This window comes from Canis lupus, chromosome 11, assembly GCF_048164855.1.
Source record: "Canis lupus baileyi chromosome 11, mCanLup2.hap1, whole genome shotgun sequence".
Taxonomy (NCBI): domain Eukaryota; kingdom Metazoa; phylum Chordata; class Mammalia; order Carnivora; family Canidae; genus Canis; species Canis lupus.
Window position 1 is genome coordinate 70,966,724 of NC_132848.1, and position 17,113 is coordinate 70,983,836.

General features: G+C 40.1%; 1 protein-coding gene across 3 annotated transcripts in view; it reads right to left on the reverse strand.

The window, feature by feature from the left end:
• Positions 1-17,113, reverse strand: part of GFPT1 (glutamine--fructose-6-phosphate transaminase 1) — a 55,702-nt gene that overhangs the window by 31,511 nt on the left and 7,078 nt on the right. For all 3 annotated transcript variants that reach the window (XM_072768685.1, XM_072768684.1, XM_072768686.1), the window contains exons 2-6: positions 10,353-10,460; positions 8,440-8,547; positions 2,776-2,901; positions 885-943; positions 45-179 (exon numbers count right to left, since the gene is read on the reverse strand). In XM_072768685.1, coding sequence (XP_072624786.1) covers positions 45-179; positions 885-943; positions 2,776-2,901; positions 8,440-8,547; positions 10,353-10,460 — 536 coding nt within the window. The remainder of the gene's footprint in view (positions 1-44; positions 180-884; positions 944-2,775; positions 2,902-8,439; positions 8,548-10,352; positions 10,461-17,113) is intronic.

Here is a 17,113-nt window from a genome sequence, read left to right on the forward strand (position 1 = left end):
GATTAACATCAGCAATAATTATCTTTAAAGGTGTGGTTTATTACCAATTGCTGGATAACTCTCTCCACCAAGGTAGTGAAACTGATATCTTGACTTTCCCGATTGTCATACATGTACTTAACAAGCTTGGCAATTGTCTCTGTGTCTGTTTCAGATTCAAAGTCATAGCCTTTGCTTTCCTGAAATTAGAAAGGGAAACAAACTGACTCATTTAATGAAATAGTCATCCAAGTCTTTCCTATAGAATTTTTTTTCCTCAAAAATTTCACTAACCAATTTCTAATATTTTTTCAATACCATACCCCTTACCAATTGTTCAAAATTAAAGTCACCATCTAAATAAGTGAGCCCAAAATAGTGAGGTTATTTTGTGTAACTAAATATACACTTTTAATTATATAAGTCTATATACATGTCACATACAAATTAAGGACATTTCAAATAAATAAAGTATAATAAGCAACAGTCACCAAATAAGAATTCCATAATAAATAGGATTCTTTATTGGATAATGAAATTGCACCATCCATTACAACAGTCATTAGCTGTATGTGGCTATTTAAATTTACACTGATTAGGGGGCATGGGGCTGGCTCAGTCAGTAGAGCATGCAGCTCTTGTTCTCAGGGTTCTTAGTCTGAGCCTCACCTTGGCTACAGAGATTACTTAAAAATAAAATCTTTAAAAAAGTTTTTAATTTAAAAAATAAAATTTAAACTGATTAAAATGAAATAAAACTTCAAATTTTATAATATATTATATTACATATTACCCTTGTAATCATCTCAAGAATTACTTGATCATACATAGATGGTGCTGTACAAGCCGCCTAACTGCTTTCATTAGAAATTTCTCAAAGCCTGGTGTCTTTGTGGATCACTTACCAAAAACTTTTTCAAGTCTTTGTAGTTGGTGATAATTCCATTGTGAATAACAATAAACTCTGAAAGAAATAAAAAGTATTGATGACAAAAATTATAGGTCTGGTAAACACTATAAAATAGCCAATAAGAACGGTCAGATTTTTCTCAAGTCAAAAAATTTGTCACATGCTGTAATTCTAAGAGTAATCAAGTATCTTTTACTTTTCATTATTGGATTATCCTCAGGTAGATCAATAGACTCATTTATGTGGGTTAGTGGAAGCACACAGCACTGGGGAAGTGGATAGAGGGGAAATATAATAAACTGGGATCTAGAGGTTAACAATTTCATTTGTGGCTGAACTACTAACTCAACGTCATCATATGAAAGGGACAAATTTCCTGAGCCTGTTTCTTCATTTGCAAAACAAGAAGGCTGAATTATAGAACTACTGTTCTCACTTCTTCATTCATTCATTTTTATGCATGAAAAATTTCTTCCTAAGTTTAAAGTGAAAGACTTTCAAACTAAAACAATGATCTGATTTACACTGAGTTTAAGAACTGAAGTTAAAAGAATAAGAAAAATCAGTTATTCAGATCTACAGTGAAATTTACTTAGGTGAGGTCCAGACAATTCTTTAAATGTCAGATAAATTGGGCAGCCCGGGTGGCTCAGCGGTTAAGCGCTGCCTTCAGCCCAGGGCCTGATCTTGGAGACCTAGGATTGAGTCCCACGTCGGGCTCCTTGCATGGAGCCTGCTTCTCCCTCTGCCTGTGTCTCTGCCCCCCCCACCCCCACCCCGCCTGTGTCTCTGCCTCTCTCTCTCTCTCTCTCTCTCTCTCTCTCTGTCTCTCATGAATAAATAAATAAAATCTTTACCAAAAAAAAAAAAAGTCAGATAAATTAATGTTAAAACAGTATTACAAGATCAAATATATGTGTAGTGGATAATTTTCATCTTTTTTGATTAAATAACTTTGAAAAATATAAATACAGTATTTTAGATCCATGAGTTTATAATAATAATAAAAGAAACTCATTCATCTTAGAACATTAGAACCACTTCAGTTTTGAAAAACGGTAAATAAACTGGAAAAAAAAACACATTTATCCCATCTTTTCTATATATAATCTATAAGTCTAAGTAACTAAGTAGTTAGATACGGAGATGTTTCTCTTTATAGAAGTATGTCAGATAAGTAAAAAAGGAATGAGAACATTTGACTATCACCACTTTACAAAACCCTAAGGAAATAATGCTGGCAATGATCATCTATGGCCACTAATAATACAAAAAGAAAAATGCCCAAACATCATATATCTCCAGATGTAAATCAATACCACAACAATTTATAGCAAATAGAAGGGACAGAGAAACATGTTATTTTTTTTTTTTTTAAAGATTTTCTTTATTCATGAGACACACAGAGAGAGAGGCAGAGACCCAGGCAGAGGGAGAAGCAGGCTCCATGCGGGGAGCCCGACACAGGACTCGATCCTGGGTCCCCAGGGTCATGCCCTGGGCCGAAGGCAGTGCTAAACTACTGAGCCACCCAGGCTGCCCGAGAAACATGTTAAATAACACCATGGGATGTATACAATTAGCAGGATCTAGACTGTAGGAAACTCTACAGGACAAACACCACAATAATCTGGGAAAGAAAAGGAGAGAAAGGGAAAGCTTCCAAAATAATCTGGGTGGAGGGGTATAAAGAAATAGAGCTGTGTACTAACCAGTGTTAAAGCTGGGTGACAGACACATCTAGTTCTACAGCCTCTCTAGTTGTGAATATGTTTAAAACTTTCCAGATTAAAAAAAAAATTTTAAATAACAGTAACATAAGGGCCTTCATTCTTCTCCCATTAATGATCTTCAATCATTCCAAAGCATGTAGAATGTGTCCATACCGTTATTTTTATCAGAGCGCTGGGGATGGCTATTGACAGGATTGGGTTCTCCATGTGTCGCCCAACGGGTATGAGCTATTCCAAGGTGTACGTCAAATTCTATATCCAAATCCATATCTTGTTGCTCTGAAGAACGTAATAAGAAAAATTCCAATGTTAAACCATGCTGTAGAGATAATGCTAGAAGCTATATTTAAATATAATTATTACAGTGCTACTCACCTGGAATACACAATTATTGAAACTGAGTATCAGCCATATTCAAAATAGTAATTAAAAGATTCAGGAGTTAATGCAGCTCAAATATTTAGGGCAAATGAATCCAATAACAATCAGGGAAATAAAGCAAATGTGACAAAATACTAACAACTGGTAAAACAGATGAAGTATATGGGTGGTTAATGCACTATTCTTTCTTCGGAAGGCTTGAAGATTTTCAGACTGAAGGGTTGTGGACAAAAAAAGTTAACTTGATTTTTTTTTTTAATCTATATTTAATCTTTGCCTTGAAAAAAATCAGCACCACTTTACCCATGTAAAAATAGATTCATTTTCTCAACGCCACAGCCTTATGACTGCAATTTCTTTGGTCTCTACTGAATGTAAACATATCTCACAATATAAACTGCAATTACAGAGAGGTTCTAAAATAAACAACAGTCCTTGAGAATAGACCAGGAAAGTACGGGGTTATAGACAGATGTTCCTTTATCCTGAAAAGCAGTTATTACAATTCCTTTTCCCTATAAGCTATCTCTTCTTTTTCCAAAGGAATAATAAAAAAAATAAAAAATAAATTTAAAAAAGGCAGTTCTAGTATTTACTAGTAATGCCCCCCTTCTGATTTCCTAAATATAACATTCATTTGGCAAAGAAACAGATAACCAAGCCTATGAGAATTAGGTCTAAATTAAGAAGAGCAAACTGCTCAGAAGTCTCAAAGAGGAAAGTCCATGCATTTTATTTTAGCACAGTCTTCGTGGTTTTATACTGGCTAATCAGACGTCATTCTAACACCCAAATCTGATCAAGAAACACCACTTAAAATCCTTGAACAGATTTCCATTGCTTAAAAAGTGGTTTGCATCCCTAACTCCCCATATGAATCATCTTAAACCTGGTCACGGGGGATTTATAAAAAGATCCTCAAATTCTCATAGAGCCAGAGAGCCAATTTCTCACAAGATAAAGCCATTTCTCACAGTGCCTTTCTAAGGGTACAAGGCCCTCCACCATCTGGCTCCACTGCCTTGACGTTCTCATTCTCCCCACCTCTCCCATTTCCCCTCAAAGCCCTCAACACAGCTTTTGCAAATAACAGCAGCCACCATTCACTGAGAACTTACCTGGTGCTAGGGACTTAAGACTCCTCATGGCTCTATCCCTATCAGTAATGAGCCAAGCAACCAACCACTAAACCACTTCAGCAGAATCCTAACTGGTCTCCCCATGTCCAATTGTCCTCCTGTACATTCCAGTCTTTGCACACCAACCAACGAGATTCCATTAAATCAGATCAATCCCCTAATGCAAAATCTTCCAACGGCTTCACATGGCACATGAAGTAAAATCCATCTTATTTAAGACCCTACATGTCCCAGTCCTGAGTCAGGTCTCCAGCTCATCTGCCGCCACTTTCCCCCTCACTCTGCTCTAGCCCCACTGACTTCCAGCTATAAGCCGGCCAAGCACACGTAGAGTCTTTGCACTTGGGAGTTCCCTCTGCCTAGAATTTCCCCTTCGGACAATAACGCGTTCTCTGCTTACATGTCACCTCTATATACCTTTGTGTCATAGCACTGATCACACGCCCTAACGTTATCTATTTGTTTGCTGTCTGGCCCTCTCAGTAGACTGTAAGCTCCATCAGGCCAAGGAGTTTGCCTGTCTTGTTCTCTGTTGTGTCACCAGGGCCTGGCACAGTGGCTGGAATAAAATAAGTATTCAAGAAATATTCATTTTGTTATTGAATCTTTAATAATGCTCTGGTAGGTACTATTGTCCCCATTTTATAGATAAGGAAACTGAGGCTCTAAGAGGTCAGAGAACCTACCCTAGGTCATAACAAATAGGAAGCAGAGATAGGATGTGAACCTAAGGCTGGCTGACTCCAGAGCCGGAGATTAAAACCACAGGGCATACTCTGCTGTACTATTATAACTTTAATGACATGTGCAACCTGACTCCTACCCGTATTTAAGTTCTACAAAAGCAGCAGCTTGCCTTACTACCGTAGAATCCCAAGCACTAAGCTAAGTAGGACAGTTATTCAAATTTTTATTGGGTGGCTCAATCAACCAACAGATAAAGTCATCAATGTATTCTTTCCTGGATTAACCTTGTCCTGAATAATTAAGGTGACTTGATAAATAACCTCCGGAAAAGTAAAGGATTACTGGTTATCACTACTGAACAGGTTGATGCAAGCAATGAAAACACCTGACTACTCTGTTAGGCTAATTATAATTAAGGCAGCCGCACCCCCACCCCGGCCACGCTGGAAGCAAAACTGAGGAAAGTAACAAGAGTCTACAAATTGAATCCAATTCAAACTCACAGTAATTATCATACTTATTTCACTGCTGCCAAAAGAACATTATCTAAAGTCTAATAAGGGGGATCCCTGGGTGGCGCAGCGGTTTGGTGCCTGCCTTTGGCCCAGGGCGCGATCCTGGAGACCCGGGATCGAATCCCACGTCGGGCTCCTGGTGCATGGAGCCTGCTTCTGCCTCTGCCTGGGTCTCTGCCCCTCTCTTTCTCTGTGTCTCTCATGAATAAATAAATAAAAATCTTAAAAAAAAAAAAAAAAAAAGGAAAAGAAATAGCAGCCTTCCTTTGCTTCCAAACTTTACTGCCCCTACTGCCGACACCATCTAATGACAGCACCTACTCCTCGGTGACAGTACTCCCATGTTTCAATCTCATCTGCAAATTGAGGATGATCATTTTACCTACTTCGTGGGTTGTACTAAGAACTAGTGAGGCACTTAGTAGAGTGCCTGGGGCACAGGAAGCAACAGTACATGTCAGCTATTGCTATCAAAGTCAGAAGTTACCAAGAACCAATCTAATGGCCTTTTCTTTTCTTTTTTTTTTTTAAGATTTTATTTATTTATTCATTCATGAGAGACAGAGAGAGAGAGGCAGAGACACAGGCAGAGGGAGAAGCAGGCTCCATGCAGGGAGGCCGACATGGGACTCGATCCTGGGTCTCCAGGATCAGGCCCTGGGCTGAAGGCAGCACTAAACCACTGAGCCACTCGGGCTGCCCCACTAATGGCCTTTTCTGAGATGACTTCTTTCTGTCTCAACAGGTCAAACGCTGAAACTTGCTAGGAGTAATAAAGCGAACACCACAAACATCCAAATCCCTACACCAGGAGCAAACAAATGTGAACATCTCACCACTTGTGCTTCAGATTTTTTTTTAAGATGTAAAATGTAGGAGCACCTGGTGGCTCAGTCGGTTAAGCATCTGCCTTCGGCTCAGGTCATGATCTCAGGGTCCTGGGATCAAGCCCCACATCAGGCTCCCTGCTTTGCTCAGTGGAGAGTCTGCTTCTCCCTCTCTCTTTGCCCTCCCCCTGCTCACTAGCTCGCTCTCTCCCTCACAAATGAATAAAGTCTTTAAAAAAATAAAACTAAAATGTAAGAAATGCAGTTAATACCTCTTTTATGACCTGGGCTCAACCCATTCCACCCCAGGGATTCTCAACTTGATGGGGAGCTTTCCTACCTAGGTCTTTAAACATCTAATACACTAACGTGTATCCACAAATGACAGCACTCTTTTGTGTTTTTTAAGTGGTAGTACACTTTACCCGTCCCTCTGCAGGTTCCTTTCTTCACTCAACACTAGGTTCTCACAACTCAACCAGGTTCCCATATGCAGTACCAGATCCAGTACAGTCCTTTCGAAAGCTACACACAATCACGCACTACGTCACACACAACTTAGTCTCCCATTCTCTTACTGGTCATTTCTACATTTTGTTGCAATGAATCTTGTTGTCAGGTCTCCTTGTCCACAGAGTTTCTTCCAAGTATGTGCCCAACTATGGAAGCGCTTGGTCACAGGGTATAGGCACCTCCCATTTAGACACCGCCAGCTTCCTCTTCAAAGTGATGGAGCAGTTACTAATTTGCCAGCGACGTCTACAAATTCCCATGTCTCCACTCCCTTCCCGACTTTCCTTCAGGAGGCGGCATGTTTCAATATGTTGATACACAATGACCTTGATTCCGGTTATAGTTTGCCTTCTAGCCTCCCACACTCATCTACCAATAATGCACAGTAAAAGGACTACCCACCATTCCACCAAATTTGACTTCCTTATTCTTATCTTTGCCCACGCTGTCCTACTCAGAAGGTCCTCCCTTCTCACCTTCACTGCCCAAACAGAATTAGCAGCCATTCCTTATTTATACTGAATCTCCCCGTGGTGTCCAACCCCAAGCTCTCCCCTGAGTCCTCAAGCAATTTGTCTGTTCTCTCCTATGGAACCTACTATAACCAGCCTGGTATACAGGACGTGGTACACACAGCAGACCGAGCGTGTACACTACAGTTGTTGAAGTAGTTCTGTGGGGACCTGCCTCATCCCGAAGCTAATCTTACCCACAATACGTGCAATATAAGTATTCATCTAGTATGTTCAGCAAGGACTACAAAGCTAAATGCTTGGCTTATGTGAAAAAAAAGTGATTAAGTCCATCATTTTCCTCTGTTACCTGAACTCCTTTACCATGATTACTATGGCATCCATTCAAACAGATACATAAAAAATCTACTGTTTCCTGGGGTTGGTGGAAGGTTTTTTTTTTTTTTTTTTTTTTTTTTTTTAAGAGAGAGACAGTGGTGGAAGGGCAGAGGGAGAGAGAGAATCTTTTTTTTTTGGGGGGGGGGGATCTTAACCAGGCTCCACGTGCAGCACGGAGCCTGATGTGGGGGCTCGATCTCATGACCTGAGCTGACAGGAAGAGTCGGACATTTAACCAACTGAGCCACCCAGGCAGGAGCTCTGTGGGAAATTTTTTTTCAAATGTTTTTTCAGTCAATTTACTTTGAAGTTTTTGTTTTGTTTTTAAGTTTCCTGTGACAAATTAAAATGTATAAGCAGAGTGTGATGAAACTAAATACTGACAAGTACCCTCTTTAATGAAGCACGTATCTCTGGACAACTACTGTATGTGAGCAAAGTAAGAAAATCTTGAAGGAAAAACATGACAATTACCTGATTATATCAGATCTACTGAAAAGGGCAACATCTAGACTGACCATACATCCAAGGGAGGCGTTTGCTCCAAAGTGAAGACAACCAAGTGAAGACACCAGAAGGAGGGCACCACTAAAAATACCTTCACGTCCTATGAAAGGTCCTTCCTCAGAAATGGTGGCTACTTCATCCTAGGACACTGAGCTTGCTGTGAACATTATGTACCTAACCAATTTCCTCCCCTAGTTAATAGGGTCATTTCTGAAGCTAAGGTACATTGTACACTAATAGAGACAATTAACAAAACTACCTTTATTCCTTCCTTTGAACTTTAAATGTCACTATATTAAAACGGACGTCAAACCATGGGAAGAAAGGGGATTTGGTAGGGAAGGGAGAAGGAAGCGAAGGGAAGGGAAGGGGACAAAACCCAAATTAAGTACATTACTGTGAACTTCTTCATCCAGTGCCTTAACTTTCCCTTTCTTCTTAATGAGCTGGATCTTGCAGGCATTGGCTTCCCAGTCCTTGTCATTGCCTCCATCAACTCCCACACCTGAATCATCGAGGGGCAGAAAAGCAAGATTCAAACACTTAGATTATCATCGTGAGGCAGATTTTTAATTAAAAACTATTCTTTCGTCTAATTAATTCATATGTTCATCAATTCACAGTCGCTGAAAATTATTATATGTCAAGAACCACAACAGCTGCTGGAAACAAAAATGCAAACTATTCAATTTTCTGCCCTCAAATTTCTAATAGTCTATTCAGAAGATAGGGACAAAATAATGAAAATACAGTGTGGGTTTGGGTTATAATAAAAGGGCTACAGATTAAAAAAAAAAAAAAAAAAGAGTACCACAGGTTGGGTGGCCATTGGAGCACAATGGAGAGAGGCAGCAGATGGGTGCCCACCTCAGAAGGGGAGGGAGGAAGGAACATGAGGGAACACATTTCTCAAAACTCTACTTTAGTGCCTCAAGAGTTTGAAAAATTTACCTGAAGGTACTAGAAAAGCACTGAGTAGTTTCAAATCAAGAAAGCACAGGGTAAAAATGTTTAGGAAACTCTCTTTAAGAAACAGAGTACGGACGGAAGGGGAGAAACGGAAGAGGGGAGCAGCTGTCAGCAGCTCTAGCTACAGCAAACCAAAAATGGGGACGCCCCGAACCAAACGGGGGTGATGAGGACAGAGATCAGCGCTACTGAGGGTAGAAGTGTCGGATGCGAGGTGAGAAAGCAGCCTGAGCCCGGGGTACCTCCGAGGCTCGCAGGACTTGCTGAAATGGTGGCTGGATAAAGGAACGCAGAAAGAAGAGAGTGGCGAGTGTACTCAGTTCAATTCTGGACACGCAAAGTTTACGGTGTCTTGGTTTCTCCAGAGAGAAACTTCTAAGGGGCAGTTGGAAACCCAGGCCTGCGGCCTGAGAAATCCGCGTGGGTCCTGATCACCGACACGGAGGAGGGGAATGACGTCAGAGCTCACCCATGAAGATACAAAGAGAGAAAAACGGGCCTAGGAAACAATCTTGAAAGACGTTAATATTTAAGGAAGAGGCGGCAGAAAAGGAGCCCTCAACGCAGACAGAAAAGGAACCAGCATGTTACGAGGACAACACGTGTTGTCAGAGAAGCGAAGGGAGGAGGGAATTTTAAGAACCACGGAGTTGAGGAGTTCACTTTCTGTTAATCGAGGAGAGTCACGGAGAACAGACGCTGTGACCTGCGGACACGGACACGGGCCTGCCACCGCCCGGGGACTTGGGGTTCAGGGCGGCTCCCTGCCCTGCCCAGCCGGCCTGCCAAACCCCACGCGGCCCGAGCTCCTGCTCCCTCTGCGGAGCCCGCGGGGACTCCTGTGCCGGGGGGACTCCCCATGCGGGGCCCCGGCGAGGCCCCCACGCAGCGGGGAAGAAGCTGCCCGGAGCGCAATTGGCAAAAAGTGATTCTTAGTCGCTTCGTCATTTATTGAAGGTAAACGACCTCGGCTAAGTATATATGCCAACTGCAGGGAATCCTTAGAGAAAAAAAAATTACAGGAAAGAAAAAAGATAATTTATAAAGTAAGTCCTCTAAGAACTGTGTTCCACCACGAAAACGCCCCAGGTGATTTCTTTTTTTACAGTAACATTCTTAACAAAGGCAGATATCCATAAGAAATAATATAAATGGTAATACTGTTGAAATTATACGAATAAGCCCTTTAAACATGGTAAGAGACAAAAATTCTTGTTTTTAGGTTTACTCAAAACAGAATAGACATTAATAAAGAATCTAGTTAACTAAAACAAAAAAGCCTCTTTATTTAGACTCAAGAATCATGCAAAAACTATATTTTTTTAATAGAAAAGGAAATACCAGCAGAATCATATCCTCTGTACTCCAGTCTCTGAAGGCCTTTGATTAGGGTCTCCAAGATTTCTCGTCTTGTACGAGGAACATGGTAGTTTAAGTATGCAAATATACCTGCAAATGAACAAATATTTAATAAAAAATATGACTAACAGCAAAATTACATAATTATGACAAAATCCTCCTTTGCATAGTTATGTCTAAGATGTGAAGAAATATGAAACTAGAGTCATCTTTAAAAAAGAAAAAAATTCTCACTTCAAATTACTTAAAGGTGGTGAAACTTTTACAAAGAGGTGTCTCTCCTTAGTATAAAAGACTGAAGAAAACAGGTCAAAATAAATGTTTAGCTTTTGCAAAGAAACTTATAAGGCTGGTCACATATCTTCCATCGCTGCCACTCTGTCAAGTAAACTCTAATTTAAAAAAATTAATTAACAAATTTGTGACTTATGTCCTAGGTATTGAGCACTGTTTAAAGGAAAACATTTTCCAAAATAAGTATTTTAAGCAACACATGGGCCCTAAAAAATGAGACAAATGGAATAATCTTTCTTATTTCCAATGATTATGGTATCAATAACATGTAAGAATAAACATAAATAAGTATCAATGATGTGAAAAATACAACGTAAATAACTTAATAATAGGGGAAAATGGACTAAAATATTTATATAATCATCTCAAGGGAAAACAGCATTTGTTGAATGAATCATTTGCTCACCAGACACGACCAAAAGATAAACAACTATCATGATACATGTTAACACCTACTGAGAATTCATAAAAAAGAAGCCCTTTCTTGGAAGAGCAAAACTAGAATAAAATGACTCGTACAACGTGAACTGAGCCGGAAAAGCAAATAGGCAGTAGAACAAAAGTAAGGAAATCCACATTTTAAAAACAGCAGCATGAAAGTGACCTGAAGTCTTCCATAACCATGCTTGGCTAGGGTGGATATAGCTTAAATGTATAAATACTGAAGATCAAAATATAAGGAAATGAAAGCTCAAGTCACTTTTATTTTTTTAGGATTGTATTTATTTATTCATGAGAGACATAGAGAGAGGCAGAGACACAGGCAGAGGCAGAAGCAGGCTCCATGCAGGGAGCCCGAGGGGGGAACTCGATCCCGGGTCTCCAGGATCACGCCCCGGGCCAAAGGCAGCGCTAAACTACTGAGCCACCCGGGCTGCCCTCAAGTCACTTTTTTATGAAAGAACTTTCCTCTTCCCAACTGTGTGACACTATGATGCCACTGATTCATACAGATATTAATTCTGTGGGGTATAAGAACTAGTGTCCCTTTCCATTTGAAGCAATACCTTTATTTCTGTAAAGAGCTCGTCCTATTAAAGCATTTCAGCATACAAAAATACGACGGTGGGGCACCTGGGTGGCTCAGTTAAGTGTCTGCCTTCGGCTCAGGTCACAGGCTCCCCGCTCAGTGGATAGCATGCTTCTCCCTCTCCCTCTCCCCCTAACACCCACTCACTCTCTCTCCCTGTCTTTCTCCCATAAATAAGTAACATCTTTTAAGAAATACCACAATGTTACTATCCAACAAAAAGCTATCATGTGTATGACCATCAGGATCGATACAGAGCAATTTTTCAAATGAACTATCATGCTCTTCCGCCCCACTACACTACAATCCAAAACAAAATTAACAACTTTCCCCAAAAAGGCAGTATGAGACCAAACGTTATAGAAATCCTGTATTTCATTCATATTTTTACTTTTTTAAAGATTTTATTTATTTGAAGGAGAGAGTGAGTGAGTGGAGGGAGGTACAGTGGGAGACGATCTTCAAGCAGACTCCCCACTGAGAGTGGAGCCCCACGCAGGGCTTGATGCCATGACCCATGAGATAACAACCTGAGCCAAAACCAAGCTGGTTGCCCAACCAACTGAGCCACCCAGACACCCACATTCATAATTAAAAAAAAAAAAACAAAAACAAAAAAAAACTTACATTTGTAAAGATTTTTTAAGTTCTCATGTGTTATACAGGCACGATGGCTGTTACTGCTGTTCCTTTATAAAGTATCTGTAAGATGAAGTGAACTAACAACCCAACTAGTGAGTTCTTCTACACTTTCCCTCATCACAGGTCACTGGCATTTGGTTAAGATTAAATGCACTAAGAAAACTACCAGTTCCACGTAAGTATTTTTATTATACCATTAAAAGACAATACACAGAATATGAATCTTCTCCCAAAATAATACAGTAATAAAAATGAGCTAAAGAACACTGATTCTCAACTAGCCTACTTTCTACCATTGTGATGAGCATCAGCTAAATAATCCACTAAAAGAGGATACGGTCTAGCTCATCTGAAAGTTATTAACCAGTGAAACACATTACACTGTTGGGAGCCATTTGCCATCTCTAGGAAATCTTAAAGAGGAAATCCATAGTTGCCAAATCCCAATCAGAAAATTCACTGAGTCATCCCTCTCTTAAAAAAAAAAAAAAAAAAAAAAAAAAAGTAACTCTAATGGTAAAAGTAATACACATAGAAAATTAAAGATTAAATGCCAATTTAAAAAAAAATCAATTTAAATGCAGATATAAAACCAACTGCCCTTAATACAAATTATAGATTCAACACATTTTTAAAAAGATGATGCAATTTTCAATTCACGATTTTCAATACATGGAACTCAATACTGTTCTAACTTCAATGTCTTTGGTTTACACTGGCTCAGCATGCGGATCTTGAGATCATTTCGGGGTATCATTTCATGGTGAAAGAGTATCTTCTAAGCTAATGCCCCACTTCAAACAAACTTCTAAAATGGTAACTATTTGAGAAATGAATAAAAATTCACACTAAACATCTTGTTAACTCACAATCACTGAAGAAATCCTGTGCATCTTGTCACTCAGGTACGCCCCCAAAGCTTTCCACCACACCACCCTGCCTCAGCTTCCAGCTCTGCAAAATGAACGGGTTTCACGGAGAGGCGGCAGGATAGGTTTCAGAGTACCCGGTTAACGGGCAGCGGCTGCAGGGAACTCGGAGAAGAACCGTACAGTGGCCCCATTTCCTAAACGGGAAGGCGAGCCATGGCTGCCCAGCAGCACGTGTTACCAGGAAGTGGGCAATGACAGCACAAAGGCTACGTATGTCCTACCTGACACGTGAGGACATCTACAGCCCTCACCAGCTAGATGTTCTCTAATTTCCGAAGTTTCTTCTGATTGCTTTAAAGCTATTCCAGATGGATCTGACGTTTTCTTAATAGCTCTACAGACTGCACCTCTCTCCTGGGCCTCATTTCTTTGTTATAACATTTTCATGATTGTCTCCTGTGTACATTCTATCTACCAAATTAAAATTGGAAACCTGGTGAAAAACCTTGCTATTTTCAGGGTACAGTTGCCCCCTGAATGCAGGTTTGAACCGCACAGGTCCACTCATGTGTGGATTTTCTCCAATAAATACAGTACAGTGCTGTAAACATATTTTCTCTTCTCTATGATTTTCCTAATAACATTTTCTTTTCTCTAGTTTACTTTATTCTAAGAATACTGTATGTGATACAAAGCATGTAACATACAAAACGTGAGGTTTATGTCATTGGTGAGCTTTCCAGTAAACAGCTGGCTATTAGGAGTTAAGTTTTCGGGGAGTACAAAGTTATACTCGGACTTTCCATTGAAGAGGGGTGAGGGCAGGCACTCCCAACCCCATGTTGTTTAATAGTCAATTGTATCATTAAGAATAAAAGCAAAGTAACAAAATTTGAGGACATTTTTCTGCAAAACTGATTATTATACCTAAGAAGACAATGCTACCACCACCCACCTAATACAATGTTCATATTTAAAATTTCCCTGGGGCACCTGGTGGCTCTGTCAGTTAAGTTTATGCCTTCAGCGTACACTTAACCAGGTCATGATCCCAGGGTCCTAGGATCGAGTCCCCATTGGGCTCCCTGCTGGGTGGGGGGCTTGGCCTCCTTCTCCCTCTGCCTCTGCCCCTCCACCACCCCCATGCTTGCTCTCTCTTGCGGTCTCTCTCTCAAATAATAAATAAAACCTTCTAAAATAATAAGATAAAATTTCCCTATTATAAAAAAAATCTTTTACAGCTGATTGTTCATTCTAGGATGTAATAAAGGATCATACTTCCCATTTGATCATTATATCACAAAAGTCTCTTCGAATCCAGAATGATCTCTCCCCTGCTGCCCCGTTTTTCCCAAGACACCTACTTATTGACAAGCTGTGGCCAATTTTCTTGTTGAATGTCTCACCCTCTGGCTGTGTCTGTTTCCACACAGTATAGTGTACTGATTCCTCTATTCCTTCTATTTCCTGGAGACTGGAAGATAGATCCAAAGACTTGATTGGGGATCCCTGGGTGGCGCAGCGGTTTGGCGCTTGCCTTTGGCCCAGGGCGCGATCCTGGAGACCCGGGATCGAATCCCACATCAGGCTCCCGGTGCATGGAGCCTGCTTCTCCCTCTGCCTGTGTCTCTGCCTCTCTCTCTCTCTGTATGACTATCATAAATAAAAAATAAAAATAAAAAAAAATAAAGACTTGATTGAGTTAGGTTAATATTGGAGGCAGGATACCTGGCGGGGGCTCAGGGGTTGAGCATCTGCCTCTGGCTCAGGGCGTGACCCCAGGGTCCTGGGATCAAGTCCTGCATCAGGCTCCCTGCGTGGAGCCTGCTTCTCCCTCTGCCTGTGTCTCTGCCTCTGTGTGTGTGTGTGTGTGTGTCTCATGAATAAATAAAATCACCAAAAAAAAAATTGGAAGTAAGAATTATACACAATGTATGTATGTATTTTATATCATCCATAGGTCCCTTATTAGTGTTAAGACTGTCACTGGTAAATACAATTAGATCATCTAGCCCATCATATTCTGAAAGCATCTTCTGAATACTTTTCAGGGTTTCAGACACTGACAGCAGGGATTTTAAAACATTCATATTCTCTTTCTTTGTGATGTATATAATAACAGTGCATTTCCCAATCAGTGGCACCTTAGATTCAATAAAATATCATATATCATGTTCCAATTCAAAACCTGCCCTTTCCTTGAGAGGAAGCACTACTATTATCAATAATCATCACTGTCATTTTTTGGTTTACTCTTGGAACAAAGAAAAGGAGGAACAGAGGAAGAAGCTGGAGCAACATTTCTCCCTACATAACCAGGCAGGAACTGAAAAGAAGGAAAGGACAATGTATATAGAGAAGTTTTCAAAGATCAAGTAACAGAGTTGGGTGAAGAAATAACAGGGGGAAGGGATTAACCTAAGTCATCCCTGTTTAGAGAAATGAGAGATAAAGAAGAGACTGAACCTGTCCACTTCACAGCTCAGCCCCTTGCCAGGACTGTTGACCGGACACAGCGCACCTGCTCGGATTAGTGGGTTACGTGTATTCATGGGGTAGCTGGGAAAACACAATGGCAAATAACCAGCCAATCATACATGCGGGGCATGTTCACAAGGGAGGCATTCACAACTCAAAATGGTACTTATCACAGTAGAAGTCACTAGCATGAGCCCCATTTCGGGTCTTTGACTTGTCTTTTCAAACCTCCCATAAACAGCTTTGCTTTAGGGTTAACTACTAAAAGCCCAAAAATCAGCTTTCCGTTGCTCTCCGGTAATTGCTCCAATATCGCACACAGCAGTCGTCATGTATGGAGCGCAGGAGACTTTCTACTCCTAAATCACCATGTGCTTCCGGTATAAGTTTGCTCATTAATAGAATATTCTCAGAATAAGTATCTGCCTAAGTGGAGATGTTTGCACTTACAGGCATCACTCTTGGAAAACTGCAACTTAAATTCAGTGACATGAAAGCACCTAGGACACCTTGCTTAATAAAATATTCAGACATGACCCGGGTCACAGACACATTTGGTTGAAAGGCTGTTAAAGCATTACTGAAAGAAAACTAAGAAAACTAAGAATGCAACTTAGCAGACTAATTAAATTATTAAAGTTCCTACGCCTGGCTGAATATACGCCCTTGTAAATAAGAATACTTTTACCTATTTTTTGCCTTGACGGCTTCAGTATTTTGAGACCTCAGACACTGTAATTTATCAGTGATAAGTGTTCAAATTCATTCTCTAAATTTTATACTTTCTGAAACAAAATCCATCTGCAATGCCACTTAAATTTTTACATTTTTAAAATTTTTCTTACAATGCAAGTGTATTTCATCATTATCATCATTAAAGATTCAAATTACACAAATGCTACAGAATTGTGAAAATCTCCTTTTTCTACACCCCCCCAAGGGAGATATCCACTGTTAATCCCTCACAAACTGTCCCAATCCTGCAGCTATGAGCCTATGTATATATACTGTCCTTTAGCGACACTATATAAAGCTAGATGTACAGGGTTTTAGAAGACACTTTAACACATCAATGTGATGACTCTATATACATTGTTTCTTTGACTTAAAAATGTTTGATATTTTTTATGCCGGTAGTATATACACGTATCTACCCTATTCTATTTAATGGCCACATACTACTCCCTAATAAATTTCTTTTACCTAATCATTTCACTCCTGATTGAGGTTTTTCTATGTCTTTGTAATTACAAACAATGCTGCAATTAAACATATACATATGGACTTGATGCTTATCATAATACATATTCAATACTACAAACATGGAGGCACATTCTAAACGTAAGATTCCTTTAAAAGAGGAAATACTGAGGGCGCCATGGTGGCTCAGTGGTTGAGCATCTGCCTTCAGTTCAGGTCATGATCCC